Here is an 18,895-nt window from a genome sequence, read left to right as displayed (position 1 = left end):
AGAACTGTACAAAAATTAAATTTTGAACCGAAGTACGTGAAGGATGCGCTCGGCACTTCTGCTAATCGTAATTGGAACTGATACTTTGAGCTAAAACTTATGAAAGCTGTTTACTCTTGTGGACGTGGAAGTTTTTCAGTCGATTTCAAACTTTTTTATGAGAGTACAACACATTGGCGACTGGAACAGGAAAAGGCTGAAACTCCTGTGGTACTCAGAGTATCCTCCATCACACACCAGAATGGATCTGTGAAGATATCATATCATTTCAGACGTTTCTGATCGGTAAATTGTTTCAGAAAGATGTTATCTTGTGAATTTTTAAGCAGTTTGACACAAACTCAGATGTGTTAAATTTTATGTTCATTTGCATTATAAATACAAAAGCAGTTCTGGTACAGTCATTGTTTCCATGTCTAAAGATAAGGATTAACAGTATCCAGGGCCAACATTTTAATCTAAGTCATTAGTTTTGTAGACAAGTTGCGTATATAAATTACATTCAAAGCGGCCTGCTCTCTCGCAGGCAAATCGTTTGATGAACTGGCTAGAGGGGATTTCGCATCGTGTAGCGTGTCCTTCACATACATTTTTATACAGTTCTGCTGCACTGTATTGAGATTTACGCATATCGATATCAAATTTCAACAATTTCGCACATGGTTCAAATGGCTCTGAGCACTATGGGACTGAACTGCTGTGGTCATAAGTCCCCTAGAACTTAGAACTACTTAAACCTAACTAACCTAAGGACAGCACACAACACCCAGCCATCACGAGGCACAGAAAATCCCTGACCCCGCCGGGAATCGAACCCGGGAACCCGGGCGTGGGAAGCGAGAACGCTACCGCACGACCACGAGATGCGGGCTGTACGAGTCAAAGTAAGTGTAATTTTATTACCTGTAGCTCCATGACTTGCGTCACCGTCTCAGCTGTGCCGTTGTGACCGATGAGTGTGGAGACTCGTGTGCGTCGTTGCGAAATTGCTTTCGTGTGCTGAAACTCGGGCCCCGGTGTTCTGTCTCCAATACAACTAGGATTGCTTTGCTCGTTGCAATCTTTTACGTCAAGTAGAGACAACAGTACCAGATAGAGAGGATTTCCTTCACATTTTGTATGCGTGTCACGTTGTGGTCTCATTGAGTTTAGTTCAATGTAGACTGACTGTATGGTTCCAGATGATGGTCGCATTATGTGGTGTGAATACCGCTACTACTATGTCATTGTTGTTGAACACAACAGGTACGGTAGAGTAGAATGTTTGCTGAATATGGAGAAGTAAATTGAGTCTGGTATCAGGAGCGAGAATTCTGGTGATACAACTGATATAGCATTAATCTCGGTATGTTGCAAATTAGAATAGTCTGATGTAGAACCTTGTAGACTGGTGTGAAATACTTTTCAGCGATAAGATATTATAGAGCAGTTGTGTTTGTTCACAATGAACTGATGACTTTTGCCATGTTTAGTCTGGAAGTCTACTCGAGACATTTTTGTTGAGAGGAGGATTGTCCATTGTTATATGAATTATTTTGCTGTTATCTGGCGTTGTCTGGGTTTTGCTACAACGTTCCTTATGTGTGTGCTGTATGTTACTTGAGGAGGACTGAAATTAGTGAGTCACAATAGGATTGAGTTTTTTGGATCTTTATTTAAAAAATTATGAATATTGCTCTCGTACAACTTCTTTCAGTTCCTGTTTTTTTGCACAGAGTTCGCTGGACTGCCTGCCTCATGACAGCATCTCCACCAGCCGCCTGAGGTTGCACTCCCTGGCGAGGTCCAGCGCTGTCTGCCCACCATCACCAGTTGTGGCCCCCCTGTCGGCCCCCGCGACGAGCAGCGCAGCCGCCACTTCTGCGCGGCCATTGAGCGCCGCGTGATGCAGCGGCGTCCACCCATAATCATCCCTGGCGTCCACCGCCGCCCCCGCCCCCACCAGCAGCCTCGCCGCCTCGACGTCTCCCCTGGCTGCTGCCCAGTGCAGGGCGGTCCACCCCCACGGCCCGCCCCTCGCCTCCACGTCGGCCCCTGCGGCGATCAGCGCCCTCAGCTCCCCCACTGCCCGCTGCTTAGCCGCCTGGACCAGCCTCCTGCCCCTCTCCTCTGCAGAGAGGCTCCTGCACAAAACACACAAACTGCCACTCTCTGCTACAAACACACAACACACAGAACGAGGAAAACAGTCACACGAGGAAACAACTGTTGCGAATACAAATCTGTCCTGAAATAAACCTACCGTATTCCCCCTCCCACAGTACAAAACAGTGCGCAATTGTGTGTATGTATTAAATTACAGCAAATCTGTTCTACCCCCCTCATAAGAAAATCTTCATTCATCGTCCATTACAAATAGCATTATACAACCTCTGAAAGAATTTCATTACCACATTTTGTCACACTCATTCCTGCAAGTTGAAAGGTGGCTACACTGAGCCACAGCGCCAGAGATTGCACCAAAGAGTTTTATTCCGCCGCCTCCACTGGCAGTTCTTGTCGAGATGTGGCAGTTGTCAGTGCTTGCTGAGATGTCGTAGTAAAGAGTTCTGGTCGAGAGGTCGTGCTGGAGTGTGCTTGTTGAGATGTGGTAGTAGCGAGTCGGTGTTGAGATGTTTTAGTAGGGAGTGCTTGTTCCATGTTTTATGCAGTTGTTTGATGGGCTAGACAGCAGATGTTGTTCTAATGGAGATATTGTAATGATTAGAGTGCTTTTCATCAATATATATGAAGGTAACAAAACTCGCTTTTTTTCTCATTATTTCAATGTCTTGAATAATGCGTCATTACAGGTTCAGTCAACAAAGCATCTGGCTTGTCTTCTTGTATTAGAGTGTAATTCTGGTTTTCTTGCGTAATTATAGTATTTCTATTTTCTTTAATTACTTCAGTATGAATGACATTTAAAATTTCTTGTCTTATTGAAGAAGAACTGTGCCAGATGTGTACGTTGAATCACACTTCCACACACAGAACAGCTACACTTGTGCTTTGTTGGCTTCGTAGATTTTATAGTTGCTGGAGACTTAATTAATTGTGTTAACGGAAATTTTCTTTCATTCTTTGTTGTTGTTCTATGCAGTCTTTGCCTGTACAAAATGTTCACTACATGAGCCCACAAGAGAAAACTGCTCTGTGTGATTATCGGTTTACATGCAAACTGACACTTTGATAATGCAAATATCAGGAATCGTGTTATTGTACATTACACAGCCATTACGCTTGCATATTCAAATTTATTGTAATAAATCAAACCTCAGAAAGCAGCATCCTCCTTTAAATGACACGACAAAAGTTTTCTCACTTCGCTACTATCTGGGAATGCAATCCAGCAAGTAAAGACGAAATATCTCAAGTATGGTTTCAGTCACAAGTAACAAAGAGTGTCCAAGTTGAAACTTGAAATGATCTGCCATAAAGTTTTGCTTCCCGGAGATTCGAACGCAGCACTTAATCGGATGGTTAACTAAGCAGAATGAAACGCCAGAAACCGTCATTTTTAACCAGCAATGAGATGACAAACTGAAACCAGGAGACGAAAGTGTTTTGTGTTATGGGCATTCGAAACCAACACCTATCGACACGGACCTCTAGTCACGTGTAGACGTTGTATAATGACTTACTTCATTAGCAGCGAAATGTGCGCATTTCTGTATTGTAAATAAAATTATGAAAATTTTCTGCTGACTAGCAATCGAACCCTGGACACACAGTTGTTGACTACATACAAAGATACCTCGGCTGTGCTATTCTCTTTCACCAGTAGCTAGGAGTGGCATGTTTGAAAGTGACACGAAAGGGACGAAAAGCTGCCCGTCTGACTTGGGACTCGAAACCAGTACCACCATTATTGTTAACAAAGTCCAGAGAATCGGTAAAATCAGAATAATTTCTCACATGTATTTTGCTGAGCTCATGTTGCAACTTAAAGTGACATGCCAGGATTCGAACCCAGGGATGTGTCTCTTGTGAACGTCTTTATGACTTTGCAGACAAGTGGAGACAATGAAGCAGTGGAAATGCATCATCTGAAAGTGATCAAACGTGACGAAAAGGGAGATCCGAGTTCGAATTCCAGTCCATCGTCAATATTTTCCACGTCTCAGGCTCGAATACAGTAAGAGTCAAGTGCGCTGCGGCCTTGTACAGCAATTGGCTCATTGATTTTAAAAAAATATCGCTTAAGAAATGTGACTGGCGACAGAGTTTCGACCCGGCGTGACTTCCGCCTCTGTCAGGGCCCAACCTGTAGCGACTCTCCTCCAGGCTACCAGAGGTGGGAGAGATGCTGCTTATGCTTGGTAAAAATGATTGCCGGATACGAGAAACGAACCCAGACCTTCAGCATATGTAGCAAGAATCATTTCAACTTTTTCTTAACTAGCAACTATTACCACGAATTAAAATTCATGCGAGTTGCGGTATTCGAATCCACTACATGCAGACTAGAAACTCGCGCCCTTAACCCCTTTATTTCATTTAATTTTTTAACCATTCCGAGGTCTGGCCACGACGCCTTCCCCATACCTGTCACAGAGTCGCTGCGCTATTTTCGCGCATAATTTTTTTATTTTTTTTATTTCTAATTTTTTTTTTATTTTTAGCACTTGATCTGAAAGACCATGTTTGCACACAAACTAACTCAGCTGAGAGCGACGCCTTCCAACTTCTGTGTTCACGATGGTTTGCTTTCCGATTTATTTCTCAACATCTTGTAACTCGGCCAATGCCTCAGTTCCCGAGGCTCGTTTGGCAAGTTTGTCTTCTGCCACCCCTGAGTACTGCACGCGCTGGAAGCTCCCTGCTGCGATTCCTGATACAGCGGGTGACGATGAATGTAACGCAGAACAGCAGAAATCAGTGCAGTCGCTTCTGGACAAAAGGAGTTTCAACATACGGAATGAAGTAAAATAAAGTGTACTAAAAAGTACGACGTGTTCTGTCATGAGGACCAGCTTTTCCTCCGAGATTCCTTCAACACAAAATAGAGTGCTTCTGACCTATGTATTTTAAATTAGATTTCTGTTTCCTTAAAAATAAATAAGGCAGTAAGAAACACCGTTTAACACAAAAGAGCTTAAGGACGATACATTATGTTGTTCTTGCGTTACGCCTTTTTCTATTCAGTTTGCACACTGTTTCACGTAACTGTATGTACTGAAACATGTTGCGAAGTTCCTCTCGCAGTTTCCCGCCTCAGCGACGCACGCGCCGCCCCGTGGCCCGCTCGTGCCCGGCGTGCGTGCGGCGACCCACCCAGCGCCCGCCCGTCTCGCTTCCCTCTGCTGGCAGGTGGTGCGTTGTCTGTCCTCTTAGCCAGTTTACAGCATTCCTTTATTCACACGGCACGTCGCTACGATTCAAAAAAATTTGGAAGGCAAGGTACTGGGAGTAGAGTTCGTGTTATTGTGGCCAACAATTGTCTGATAACTCACCAGATGTCGTTCACTTGAGCGCGTACGAACCTCGCCTGCTGTCAGGTCGTAATTCTCTCACGTGCTGCCGACCACCCAGGTGGACTGCCTCAACTTTCGCTTTGGTTGCTACTTTCCTGTTTACTGCCCTCTACCGAGTAGTTTTCACACTCGTTGGTAGGTGAGGGGTGCCGATGTTTGTCCAGATGGCCCTCCAGCCGTAGTGCGGCTACTTTTGTACAGTCACGTTTCCGCTTTTGCTTCTCATTAATTCCACGTACATGTTCTTGACTTTTACCATATTCGACGGCCAACTCTGGTTTGAGTATAACTGAGTTGGAATCAAAATTGTTCAAAATGATAAAAGTCATTGGCGACGTGCCGTACATCTGTGGGTGGATTCCAGACAGTGGGAGTAATTTCGTCTGGTAAGTGCGGCGTGAGGGCCGTGTGTGTGTCTTCTTCCGCATCTAGTGTGTCGAACACACGAATATAGTTTCTCACTTTCTCCCAAAGTCGGCGATATTTAATCTCCCCCTCCCCGTTGCCGCCTGAGATGGTCAACGTGTCAAACTTTATCTTAAAAATATTACCACGAGTTAGAAAATGTCTCGTAGCTGACAGAAATCTTGCTGCTGTTTCATGTGGTATGGGTAAAACATGTGCCACGCAGTTGACTTTAGAGACCATCTACATATGTGCAAAGTGTGCCCTTTGGATGTCGTCAAGCCTTCTCTATGTTCTTTGACTCCAACTGGCACGCTGGCAAGCACTTTCTTAGAGTTTGCAGCTGCAGTACGATTTACGTTAGACCTGTAGTCCAGAGCCAGAACTTGGACTGAGGTATCGCATGTTTCGCAAAGATATTCCGCACCCCACATTCATGACGTGTGCTTTAGTGTTGCTTAGCTTTGAACCTGATGCAAGTTGGTATTTGCTGGTGACCTGCAGTGCCTTCTGCGACTCGCTCTCGCCGGAGATCACGACACCCCGTCACCTGTGTATGCCCTACACACGATATTCTGGCGACATATGTGTGTGTGTGTGTGTGTGTGTGTGTGTGTGTGTGTGTGTGTGTGTGTGTGTGTGCGTGCGTGCGTGTGCGTGCGTGCGTGCAGCCCTCGTAGCTGTTTCTGCAGAGCGGCTAGCAGGGCCTCAGCGGCAGTGGCGAACGAGGCCCTCCACACAGGACCACCTCGGCGCACACAACTCTTGAGTGCGAGCTGCCTGGTTAGCGGACCACTCACTGATCATGACTTGCAAACTGCTGTTCTTCAACATTATACCAATTACCTTGACAAAATATTGCAGAAAATCCAGTACTGTCATTGTTTCACGAAGGCACTGGTGACTCACCCTACCGAAAGCATTCCCGAAATCGAGCGACATTACGGCGCACTCGAGCGTGACAACATGTGCCGCAGCTACCATGTCGCTATATTCACGGACAGTCTGAATACTTTATCTGCCTCTACCCACCGTAGTTCGATACGGGCCAGTCACCTCATGCATTATCATTTTCACTCTCCAGCAAGAACGCGCACCATTAATTTTGTAACCACCATTCAGGACAATAACTCATCTCAAGAGTCCCTTTAGTCAGCCATAGTGCCAGCAGTGCTAGTGTTTTCAATACAGTCCTTAGACAGGTAGTGCTTTTTTATTGTTTTCTACAAGAAGTGTCTGGTAACCACAGTTTAGTCAGCTATCAGCCGCCTTTACTGGATTAGCAGTCTAGTTAAAAGTTGATTAACTCTCTACAGTAAATTGATTCCTTAGGACGGATAGGATGTGTGACCGCTGTGTACGGACGCAGGGGGAGCTGGCCACTGTCCGCGAACAGCTGAGCGTGTTGATGGCCGCGGTCAGCCGTCTTCAGGCTGCTGCCTCGCAGTGTAGCGGCAGTGGGGACTCCGGTGTGTCGCAAGGTACACCCCAGGTGTTACATGCGTCACCCACTGTCCCTGCTGTCGAGACATCTTCGCGGGTACCGGGCGCGGTTGGGCCACCCTCTCCCCAAGGGGAGTGGCGGGTTCAGCGGCGTTCGCGGCGCACGAGGCGGAGGGTCAATGTGGAGGCTGGCCGTGTGGCATCGCCCGCTCTGCCTGTGAGTGGACATGTGGCCGCTCCTTCAGCAAGGTCCGAGCAGGCACACGGGGGGAGGGGTTTATTAGTTGTTGGGAGCTCCAACGTTAGGCTTCGGGAAAAAGCGGAAAGGTCGGGGAAGAAGGCCAGTGTTCACTCTGTCTGCTTGCCGGGGGTCTCGCCCGAGATGTGGAGGAGGCCCTGCCGGCGGTGATAGAGAGCGCTGGGTGCACCCGACTGCAAATTGTTGCTCATGTCGGCACCAATGACTCCTGCCGTCTGGGCTCAGAGGTCATCCTCAGTTCGTACAGGCGGTTGGCGGAGTTGGTGAAGGCGGAAAGCCTCGCTCGCGGGGTGGAATCAGAGCTAACTATTTGTAGTGTCGTTCCCAGAACCGATCGCGGTCATCTGGTTTGGAGCCGAGTGGAAGGCTTAAACCAGAGGCTCAGACGATTCTGCGGAGATTTGGGGTGCAAATTTCTCGACCTCCGCTATCTGGTGGAGAAATGTAGGGTCCCCCTGAATAGGTCAGGCGTCAGGAAGCGGCTACAAGGGTAGCGGAGTACCTGTGGAGTGCACATGGGGGTTTTTTAGGTTAGAGAATTCCCTCCCTAGGCCCGACAAGACGCCTCCTGAGACGCGGCAAGGTAGGAGTAGGCAAAATGCAACAGGGAAAAACAATATTAGTAAGCTATTAGTAAACTGCAGGAGTGTCTATAGAAAGGTCCCAGAAATGCTCTCATTAATAAACGGTCACAATGCCCACATAGTACTAGGGACAGAAAGTTGGCTGAAACCAGATGTAAACAGTAATGAAATTCTAAACTCAGATTGGAATGTATACCGCAGAGACGGGCTGGACAGTGAAGGGGGAGGCGTGTTTATAGCGATAAGAAGTGCAATAGTATCGAAGGAAATTGACGGAGATCCGAAATGCGAAATAATTTGGGTGAAGGTCACGGTTAAAGCAGGCTGAGACATGGTAATTGGATGTCTCTATAGGCCCCCTGGCTCAGCAGCTGTTGTGGCTGTGCACCTGAAGGATAATTTGGAAAATATTTAGATTTCCCCACCATGTTATAGTTCTGGGTGGAGATTTTAATTTGCCACATATAGACTGGGAGACTCAAACGTTCATAACGGGTGGCAGGGACAAAGAATCCAGTGAAATTTTTTTAAGTGCTTTATCTGAAAAGTACCTCGAGCAGTTAAACAGAGAACCGACTCGTGGCGATAACATATCAGACCTTCTGGTGACAAACAGTCCCGAACTATTTGAAACAGTTAACGCAGAACAGGGAATCAACTATCAAACTGGTTACTGCATCGATGATTTCAGCCGTAAATAGAAATATTAATAAAGGTAGGAAGATTTTTCTGTTTAGCAAAAGTGACAAAAAGCAGATTTCAGAGTACCTGACGGCTCAACACAAAAGTTCAGACAGTGTTGAGGATCAGTGGACAAAGTTCAAAACCATCGTACAATATGCGTTAGATGAGTATGTGCCAAGCAAGATCGTAACAGATGGGAAAGAGCCACCGTGGTACAGCAACCGAGTTAGAAAACTGCTGCGGAAACAAAGGGAACTTCACAGCAAACACAAACATAGCCAACGCCTTGCAGACAAACAAAAATTACGCGAAGCGAAATGTAATGTGAGGAGGGCCATGCGAGAGGCGTTCAATGAATTCGAAAGTAAAGTTCTATGTACTGACTTGGCAGAAAATCCTAAGAAATTTTGGTCTTGTGTCAAAGCGGTAGGTGGATCGAAACAAAATGTCCAGACACTCTGCGACCAAAATGGTTCTGAAACAGAGGATGGCAGACTAAAGGCCGAAATGCTAAATCTCTTTTTCCAATCCTGTTTCACAAAGGAAGAATGCACTGTAGTTCCTTCTCTAGATTGTCGCACAGATGACAAAATGGTAGATATCGAAATAAACGACAGAGGGATAGAGAAACAATTGAAATCGCTCAAAAGAGGAAAGGCCGCTGGACCTGATGGGATACCAGTTCGATTTTACACAGAGTACGCGAAGGAACTTCCCCCTTCTTGCAGCGTGATACCGTACGTCTCTAGAAGAGCGTAGCGTTCCAAAGGATCGGAAAAGGGCACAGGTCATCCCCGTTTTCAAGAAGGGACGTCGAACAGATGTGCAGAACTATAGACCTGTATCTCTAACGTCGATCAGTTGTAGAATTTTGGATCACGTATTATGTTCGAGTATAATGACTTTCTGGAGACTAGAAATCTACTCTGTAGGAATCAGCGTGGGTTTCGAAAAAGACGATCGTGTGAAACCCAGCTCGCGCCATTAGTCCACGAGAGTCAGAGGGCCTCAGACACGGGTTCCCAGGTAGATGCCGTGTTTCTTGACTTCCGCAAGGCGTTCGATACAGTTCCTCACAGTCGTTTAATGAACAAAGTAAGAGCATATGGACTATCAGACCAATTGTGTGACTGGATTGAAGAGTTCCTAGGTAACAGAACGCAGAATGTCGTTCTCAATGGAGAGAAGTCTTCCGAAGTAAGAGTGATTTCAGGTGTGCCGCAGGGGAGTGTCGTAGGACCGTTGCTGTTCACAATATACTTAAATGACCTTGTGGATGACATCCGAAGTTCACTGAGGCTTTTTGAGGATGATGCTGTGGTATATCGAGAGGCTGGAACGACGGAAAATTGTACTGAAATGCAGGAGGATCTGCAGCGAATTGATGGATGGTGTAGGGAATGGCAATCGAATCTCAGTGTAGACAAGTATAATGTGCTGCTAATACACAGAAAGAAAGATCCCATATTATTTAGCTACAATATAGCAACTCAGGAACTGGAAGCAGTTAATTCCGTAAATTATCTGGGAGTACGCATTAGGAGTGATTTAAAATGGAATAATCATATAAAGTTGATCGTCGATAAAGCAGATGGCAGACAGATTCATTGGAAGAATCCTAAGGAAATGCAATCCGAAAACAAAGGAAGTAGGTTACAGTACGCTTGTTCGCCCACTGCTCGAATACTGGTCAGCAGTGTGGGATCCGTACCAGATAGGGTTGATAGAAGAGATAGAGAAGATCCAAAGGAGAGCAGTGCGCTTCGTCACAGGATCACTTGGTAATCGCGAAAGTGTTACGGAGATGATAGATAAACTCCAGTGGAAGACTCTGCAGGAGAGACGCTCAGTAGCTCGGTACGGGCTTTTGTTGAAGTTTTGAGAACATTCCTTCACCGAGGAGTCAAACAGTATATTGCTCCCTCCTACGTCTCGTGAAGAGACGGTAAGGATAAAATCAGAGAGATTAGAGCCCACACAGAAGCATACCGACAATCCTCCTTTCCACGAACAAGACGAGACTGGAATAGAAGGGAGAACCGATAGAGGTACTCACGGTACCCTCCGCCACATCATCTAACTTGAAACTAACTTACGCTAAGGTCGACACACACGCCCATACCAGAGGGAGGACTCGAACCTCCGACGGGGGCAGCCGCGCAGACCGCGCGGCGAACGGTGGGAAGTATCAACACCAAGGCATCAGACGTGACGAAAAGGGAGATCCGAGTTCGAATCTCAGTCCAGCACCGATATTTTGCACATCTCATGCCGAAATAAAATAAGAATCAGCTGCCCAGTGATCTTGCACGATCAGTGGCACATTCATCAAAAAACACTCTCGCGTAAGAAAGGTTACTGGTGGCTGACTTTCAACCTGGCATGGTTAGGTCTCTGTCATGGCCCACCCTAGAAGGACTCTCGCGCAGCAAGTAGCAAAGTGACGTCTCGTATGTCCGTTTGGAAATTTCGACGTGTTATTCCGATCCGAGGTTAAACACGTCGACTGAAGAAGTTGCTGGCTCATCTGGAATAGGAGAATAAATTCCTGAAGAGTCCGTTCATAGTGACCTACCAAAATTACGATTGAAGGGCGCAGTGGTGTATTATGAAAAGCTGTTGACGGAAAATATTTTAATTGCATCGACATCTTCGGAAGAAATCTCTCACGATGCTATGTTATTGGCCGGAGAACTTTATACACTGGAACTTTTGGGCGCAAAAACATTCGTAACTGAAGAGGAATTAATTCACGCTCATGAGGATTGCGAAGAATGTGAGGAGAACGACGAACAGTTCGAAGTGCCACAAAATGATTCGTCTCCAGACGAATATAAACAGTCACCGAAAAGATTTAAAGGTAACATGATTCCCTTTGCCTACAAAGTCAAAGTCGTGAATATTGCTAAAGCGCACCTCACGTGGTCCTTGGCGACATTGCAAAAAAAGCCAATTGATGCGAAAAGAATATCTTTCACAATGGAAGACAAATTTATCCATTCGCGTACCACCACTTTTAAAATCTGAGGCGATAGATTCGTGGACCTACGACCGTTTTGTGGAAGCAAGACAGCAACATCAGCAAGTTGCGACAATGGACATTGGCTGCGGCTGCACAATTCGTCGATTTCAAATTCAAGGCGTCTTATCGATAGGTCACGGCATTTAAACAGAAGCACAGAATTTCACAACGCAAGCTCACGAAACTGGTTTCGAAAAAAGAAGCGGCGTCAATGGAGGCCATCCAGGCGTCTGCGGATGCCTTTCGTCGGCAGACGTGCCGGTTAATCCCTCAATACCACGACGAGGATTATGCGATAAATACTGACCAAACAGGTAAATACATGTTTTGTGCGTACAAAATGTTTTTACCGATGTAAAATATATCAATTCAAATTTAATTATAGAAAAATATATTTACATACACATTCGAATATTGTTTAATATTAAAAATACTATTGTTTTAGGATACCAATATCAATCTCACTGAAAAAGTAAGTAAAACAGTTTTCGTGAAAAAGTCGGATTTGAATGAAGTGACGCATTCGTACACCGCACAATATTCAATAACATTATCCGGAAAACTGCTCCCACATGTCTTCATATGCTTACAAGAAGCGACCGGTCATTTCGGACCTCGTATTCACTAATTAATAGATGGCTATGGCAATACTTATACGAACGTCATCGTAACCATCGCAGTCCGGAAAAGGAACAACAGTTTTATACATGGATATTTTTTCCGCAAATGTTTAAAATCTTTCGTCGGGGAGAGTAAATATTTGCTTCTCATTGACTCTTGGGGAGGTCAAACGATTCCGGAGACATATGATGCAATTTTTCAAGATGACGGAAATATGCCAACTTGGTCTCTGAAAGTCATACCTCAAAAATGCACTTCTTTGGTGCAACCTTGTGATGTTTACTTTTACAGGCAAGTTAAAAATTTCGTAAACCGCTTGCAAAATAGCAGCGCATTGTAACAGGAGAATCGTGAAATTAATTCCCGGGAAGATTGCATCAAAATCCATTCTATAATTCTCCATCAATCATCGTCACCAATATTCCGAGACATGATTCAGTATGACTGGTTTGCCTCAAAATTATCAGAAACTAGAAACATTTTCGTAAATATTAATGGGGCATGTTTTTGTACAGATTTATTGCGAACGCCCGTTTTTATATGTTGCGCAAGATGTCGCAAAAATTACTGCTTTGTTTGTTTTTACGATAATTACCACTGCGGTTCTTGTTTATAATTATTATATGTATAAAAACTGAATTTTTCCCAATCGACTTTGTTATTCTGATTAAAAAACCAATGTTTCTCCTCATATACTTTACAATGGAAAATGGAAAACCCACCGCCATGATTTGTGTTGTTGGACAAAAAGAAAGAAATGACATAGATGAGGTGACAGATAATTGCAGTCATAAATTACAGTGTTCAAAGAATGAGGAATCATATTCAGTCTTTAGCAGTAGCACAAATCCGCACCTTCACTGTTACCTTCAACAGGTGGCAGTTCAGCGTGCACATTTTCCTCTTCTGCAGCCTGAGGTTCCTGATCATAATTTCCCGGACCCAAATTAATCATTCAGCAAATCCTTGACGAGTGTTCCTTCCAGAGTAAATTACGTGGACAGAGGAGCAGTCCCGAACAGCGACATCGCAAAGTCCTTCACTGCCTTGTTATGTTTGTCAGTTCCAGCCTTCTAAACGCATCCTTGGGGAGTTCAAGATCTTCCTTCGTATCAGACACCAGATGTTTGCCGTCACATTCTTGTATCTGCTGTACTACTGATTTATTTTTCATGTGCGACTTGCAGGTGAGGTTGGGGTCGGGAACCCAACCCATTCCCTCTCTACTAGGAATCCAGTTCCTAACCAATACCCATTCTTCTGAAGACAATTCGGAGCATGTTGCCACATTTCTTATTGTGATTCTGATATTTCAGTATTTTCTCGAATTCATTTTCCGTATTTTCATGCTTCCGTCTTTCAGCTAAAATCACCTTTGCTGTAACTTTTTTGGAGTTTAAAAGCTTTTTGCTGAGATAACTTAGTTCAATATTATACTCCCGAATGTGTTTTAGCTTAAAACTTATTTTTTGTATATTTATCGGCGGCTCTACACTTTCTGGCCTGACAATGTCTTATAGTTTCGCTGTAGTGCACCCTGGATCGTTACACATTATGCCCCATGTTCGTTTAACATACAATGCCATCGCTTTAAACTTTATGTCAGACCCATTACTCCATTGCTTGGATCCAAAACTGCTGTCTTCACCGGCATTCGAAACAATTCCCCTATCCACAAGAACTTTGCTAAAGTGGACATGATCGCCTTCTCCACCATTGATGGAATGGGGAGAACCTGTGCTATGTAGTAGGCATTGGATAAAATCAAAGCTCCCTTGATTTTTCTTGCCACCTCCCGCCAACTTATTGCGATCATTTTTAAAAGGGAAGTTGTCAATGCTATTCCAAGGGCTTTGCTTTCATTAACATGGTTCGCCCACTCAATGCGCAAGTTAGCAAGCCGCTTTATATCTAGAAATTTACTTTTGTTTCCATTTACCCTCGGCACCTGATGCGGAACAGTATTTTGCAAGTACCATCTCTAGTTGCGTCACATCTGTTTGGTCTCTGATGATTACGCCTGCATCGTCAGCGTAAGCGCCTACCACGGTCATGGTAATGCCTGTCAGCCTGTGCTGTGGCTGTCTCAAGAAAGGTTCCAGCGGTATATCGAACAGGAGCATGGATAAGGGGCTTCCTTGGGTAACACCCCTTTTTATTTCAATTTTTTTTGTCAGTTGACAGCTAACAGAGATTTGTGCAGTAACGCCCATAGCCACGTTCTCGGGGATGTCGATGGTTTTTGGCAGGAAGTCCATTCGACGCATTGTCTCTATCAGGTATTTGTGATTAATTTGATCAAACGCCTTACGGACGTCTATGAAAAGCAGTCCACATTTTATGTCACTTGCCTGCGCTAGCGCAATGGCATCGCGACACAAAGCCGCAGTTTGTAAAATCGTCCTTCTGAAAGCACAAGTCTGCTGTTGGCCTATGATGTCGGCGGTGCATGGTGTAAAGCGCTTGTTAATTACTCGAGCTATAATTCTATAATCCGAATTTAAAAGCGAAATCGGCCGTAGGTTATTTTTTTGCAGCCTGTGTTCTTCGGGATCAACACGATTTTGCATTGTTTCAACTCTGCAGGCACTGGCTTCCCCTGTAAGACTTCATTGACAATTTCGGTGAACTTTCTCCTATTAGGGTCCAAAATCGTTTATAGAATTCAATGGGCAGTCTGTCAGGTCCTGGAGATTTCCTAGCGGGGGAGCTGCACACGATTTCCAATACATCTTCCTTGGTGATGTCCGAAGAAATGTTATCATCTCCTCGCGATATTCGTGGAAGATATGCACCAAAGAGCTCATCGTATTCTTCTTCGTTTGTTTCCCCTGACGCATACATACGTTCATAATACACTGAGATCTCTCTATTTCCTTCTGGGTGGTGAATATGGTACCATCATCGATCTGAAGTTCATCCACGAAACTACTACTATTCTTGGCGTGTCTGACAAGGTGGTACAGTGCAGCAGTCTCATATTCAGTGACTTGACTCTGCTTTGCTTTTCATTTCAAGTCCCTCCAGTTACTTACGTTTCAGACTTGATAATTTTGCTTTTATTTGCTTGATGTCTTTTAATCTTGTAGGAATTGCATCTGTCTGATCGTAGAGTTCCCTTAGCACGCTGTAGTAGAATTCTACAGTCTGTTTCCTTTCTGTGGCCATATCTATACTGAAAGATATTAAAACTTTCCTTAACTTCGGTTTCGCTCGTTGGGTCCACCATTCTATCACACTTGGAAAGTTGGTCAGTGAACGGAGACATATTTCCCAAGCTCTGGTCAGGGCATCTTCTAAGTCTTCTTCTGATAATAACGAAATATTTAGATTCCACTGGCTTCTTACTCTTCTGGTAGGTTGTGGTGTTAAATTTACGCAGGTCAACAACACACTGTCATCGGAAAAACTAACGGGAACAGCTTCTGTTTTCAGTACTTTATCTGCTAAATTTTCCGTTACGTAAATTCTGTCAATTCTACTACATTAATTCGCAACAATGAGTGAAGTTCACCATTGTTGGTTATTTTATTTCCCACGCATATTTTAAATCAACAACGAGATGTCTCAAGTCTCGTGAGTAATTGAAGTTGGGGATTTGATCCTTTCGACTCAATACACAATTAAAATTTCCCCCTATTAAGTTGGAGGGGGTGTTTCCTCAGTAAAGAAATGACGCTTTCAATAAAGAATGTGGCTCTTGCAGCTTTATTACTGCTGCCAGAAGGAGCATATGAACTGACTATAGTGACTCCTGCTACGTTTATTCCAATACCTCATCCCGATTCTAATTTATCAACGTTATGTACGGGGATGCCTTCTCTAACTAAAGTGGCTGTGCAACACTCGTTTCAGCGGAAATATTGTAAAAATCGACGTAACTGGACAAATTTAATTGTGGGAATACCACTTCCTGTAGGAGAGCAATATCCGTCGCTGACTCATACAAAAACTGTTTCAGAGCAGCTATTTTAACATCCGACTGTATCCTATTAATGTTTAGCGTGGTAATCGTATATGACTAACTTAGGGGAGTGACCTCTTTTCCCGCTAGTCTATCATTTGATGCCACTCCATGCCGGATACTTCCTGAGAATCTGACTGGAGACCACCGTCCCGGTTTGCATTACAACCTTTCTTTATACTTTTCTTGCGATTTGCATTGACTCTGGCCTTCACCGAATGTCTGCTCCGCCCACCCCCTGAGCAGTTTTCCACTGAGGGCGGTGTCGGTGGATCTGGGGGGCAGTCGTGTGCCACCATCTCGTCTCGTCTGCCAAAGGCGGCGCACACGCAGTTTGCGAACGTTCTTCCAACGCCCCGTCACTTCTATGATCACTTTCGTCTGCTGTTTGTGTGTTATTGCTGTAAAACTCCGCTTCTTCGTCTTGGGATTTGGGCTGTGACGTCGCCTGTTGTTGACAATCACTCGCTACCTCGTCACGTTTGGTTTCAGTTGCATCTGCGAGTGAATCTGTCTGCGCTGGTCGACGTACGGCTACTGCAGCGCGGGGGCTGTGGCATCACGAAGACGAGCGCATTGCCATCTACCGGCGCGCCCAGCGCTACAGAGTGGGGCTGTGGTGTCACTTTGACCTGTTCGGGTGATGGTGGCGGATACGATTTGTCTACTGATGCACTTGACTCAAGAGTTTGAATCTATGCTGACAATATTGTCTGAAACAGTAGTTCCCAGTACTGTTTTCTGAACGTCACCTACAGCTTTCAGCGACAGGCTGATACCTTCTTCATCTGTGCTACTGCCGTTACAAGTTCGACGTGTCTTGTTAGTGGCTATACTACTTTTTCCAGCCGGATTGTCTGCAGTGTCTTTCCTGAGTAAAGGTGGAAATGCTTCAAGAGTATTTTGTGGCCTATCGTCCACATTTCCCGTAATGCTGGAAAGGTGACCGCCCGTCATTCATTTTCGGTCACAAGATCAGCCAGTGATAACCTTTTACGCTGTAGTAAATTATTCTGCAATACAAACACTTTTTTTGGACAGTTTTGCCGGAGATGCCCACTTTCATATGTGACAAATCAAAGTCTGTCCATTGTATATAACGTGCGCTTTGTAGCCACAAACCAAAATGTGAGATGGAATGTTCTGTTTGACATGCATATCGACAGAACAAATCTATGCTGGCTTGACCATCGTTCATTACAAATTTGCCTGATGTCAGCTTATTTAGATAATACGTCTTTTAAGTAGCAGTTTTCTACCTCAGGGGGGAAATTAAATTCTCTGACTTGTTTATAATCAACATCAGCATTTGAAATGGTAACTCTACTCACCGAATTATCGCGATGGCGGAATTCGGCTTTTCCTTCAAATTTCTGCAAAATCCGTTCCAGCACCAACGAGGAAAGCAGCTTCACAAAAAAGCAGTATTGCTCCAAGTTATAATAAGCAGTGTGCGTCTGGTCCGAAGTAACGCCAATAACGTCAACGATCCAGTCACGAGTTTCCAGTTAACTTGGCTGAACATTACGGCCTGCTTTGTCAAGTCCAAATCTTGGGGTAAGCTTTCTGGGAAACGTGGTTGCCATGTCAGCAGTTAACAGCTCGGGAAAACAAGGAAACTAAAATGCTGCATCACCAGAATCAGTTTTACACAACACTGTAACGCAGAGACTGAACGTAAAGTCGTAAAACCGAAACAGAAGCGCCACAGCGCGCCCGCTCAGGACGGCCGCAAAAGCCGCTATTCTGCTATTCTGGTCCCAGACAAACGAAACTTTTGTGTAATTGCTTGACGAAAGGCTATGAACGATAATGGACACCGCCCAAAGTACAACTGTCCGTATCCAAATATATTTTTAAATTATTTAGCAGTGCGAACCAAACTGCGATCTCTGTTTACGTTGCTACGCAGAGATACGATCTACGATACAGGGGTTCACTGATGTCGCTTTGAGTACTAAAAACTCAACGGAATTGCCCATTGCTCTGCTTCTTTCGATGCGTTGTATTTACATTTGACTTTTTTTCCTGGAAGGGTAATCGGAAGTTTGCGTCAATGACAGAGTTACCGCCACAATCTTATCTTTACAGATACGCACTAACATTGAATTTACTTGCGTTATTACAGTGCCTGTGGTATTCAGAATTACGATGCAAAGTTCTTGTGCACCTCCGAAGGAACGGGCGAAGCGGTGACTGCAGGTGCTATGAAATACGAGAAACGCTTCCGCAGTCGCGAATACGGACAACCATCAGATGTACAGTGGAATGACGACAGTGAAAGTTTGTGTCGGACCGGGACTCGAAGCCGTGTTTCCCGCTTATCGCGACCGGTCGCAATATCGTATTTATTCGCCGACATCAGGCAAACGACTTGCAGGTAAAATGTCTCACCTGTACAGATGTACGAGCACACGCTGTAGCCGCCGTAGTGCCTGTTCCACTGGAGACGCAAGC

General features: G+C 44.8%; 1 protein-coding gene across 2 annotated transcripts in view; it reads right to left on the bottom strand.

Moving 5' to 3' along the window:
- Window positions 1-1,634: 1,634 nt before the first annotated feature.
- Window positions 1,635-18,895, bottom strand: part of LOC124719939 — a 103,089-nt gene continuing 85,828 nt past the window's right edge. For both annotated transcript variants that reach the window (XM_047245137.1, XM_047245138.1), the window contains exon 4: window positions 1,635-2,123. In XM_047245137.1, coding sequence (XP_047101093.1) covers window positions 1,736-2,123 — 388 coding nt within the window. In that variant the 3' untranslated portion in view covers window positions 1,635-1,735. The remainder of the gene's footprint in view (window positions 2,124-18,895) is intronic.

The sequence above is a fragment of the Schistocerca piceifrons genome, chromosome 11 (genome assembly GCF_021461385.2).
Source record: "Schistocerca piceifrons isolate TAMUIC-IGC-003096 chromosome 11, iqSchPice1.1, whole genome shotgun sequence".
Lineage (NCBI taxonomy): Eukaryota > Metazoa > Arthropoda > Insecta > Orthoptera > Acrididae > Schistocerca > Schistocerca piceifrons.
This window is presented reverse-complemented; position numbering and strand designations above follow the sequence as displayed.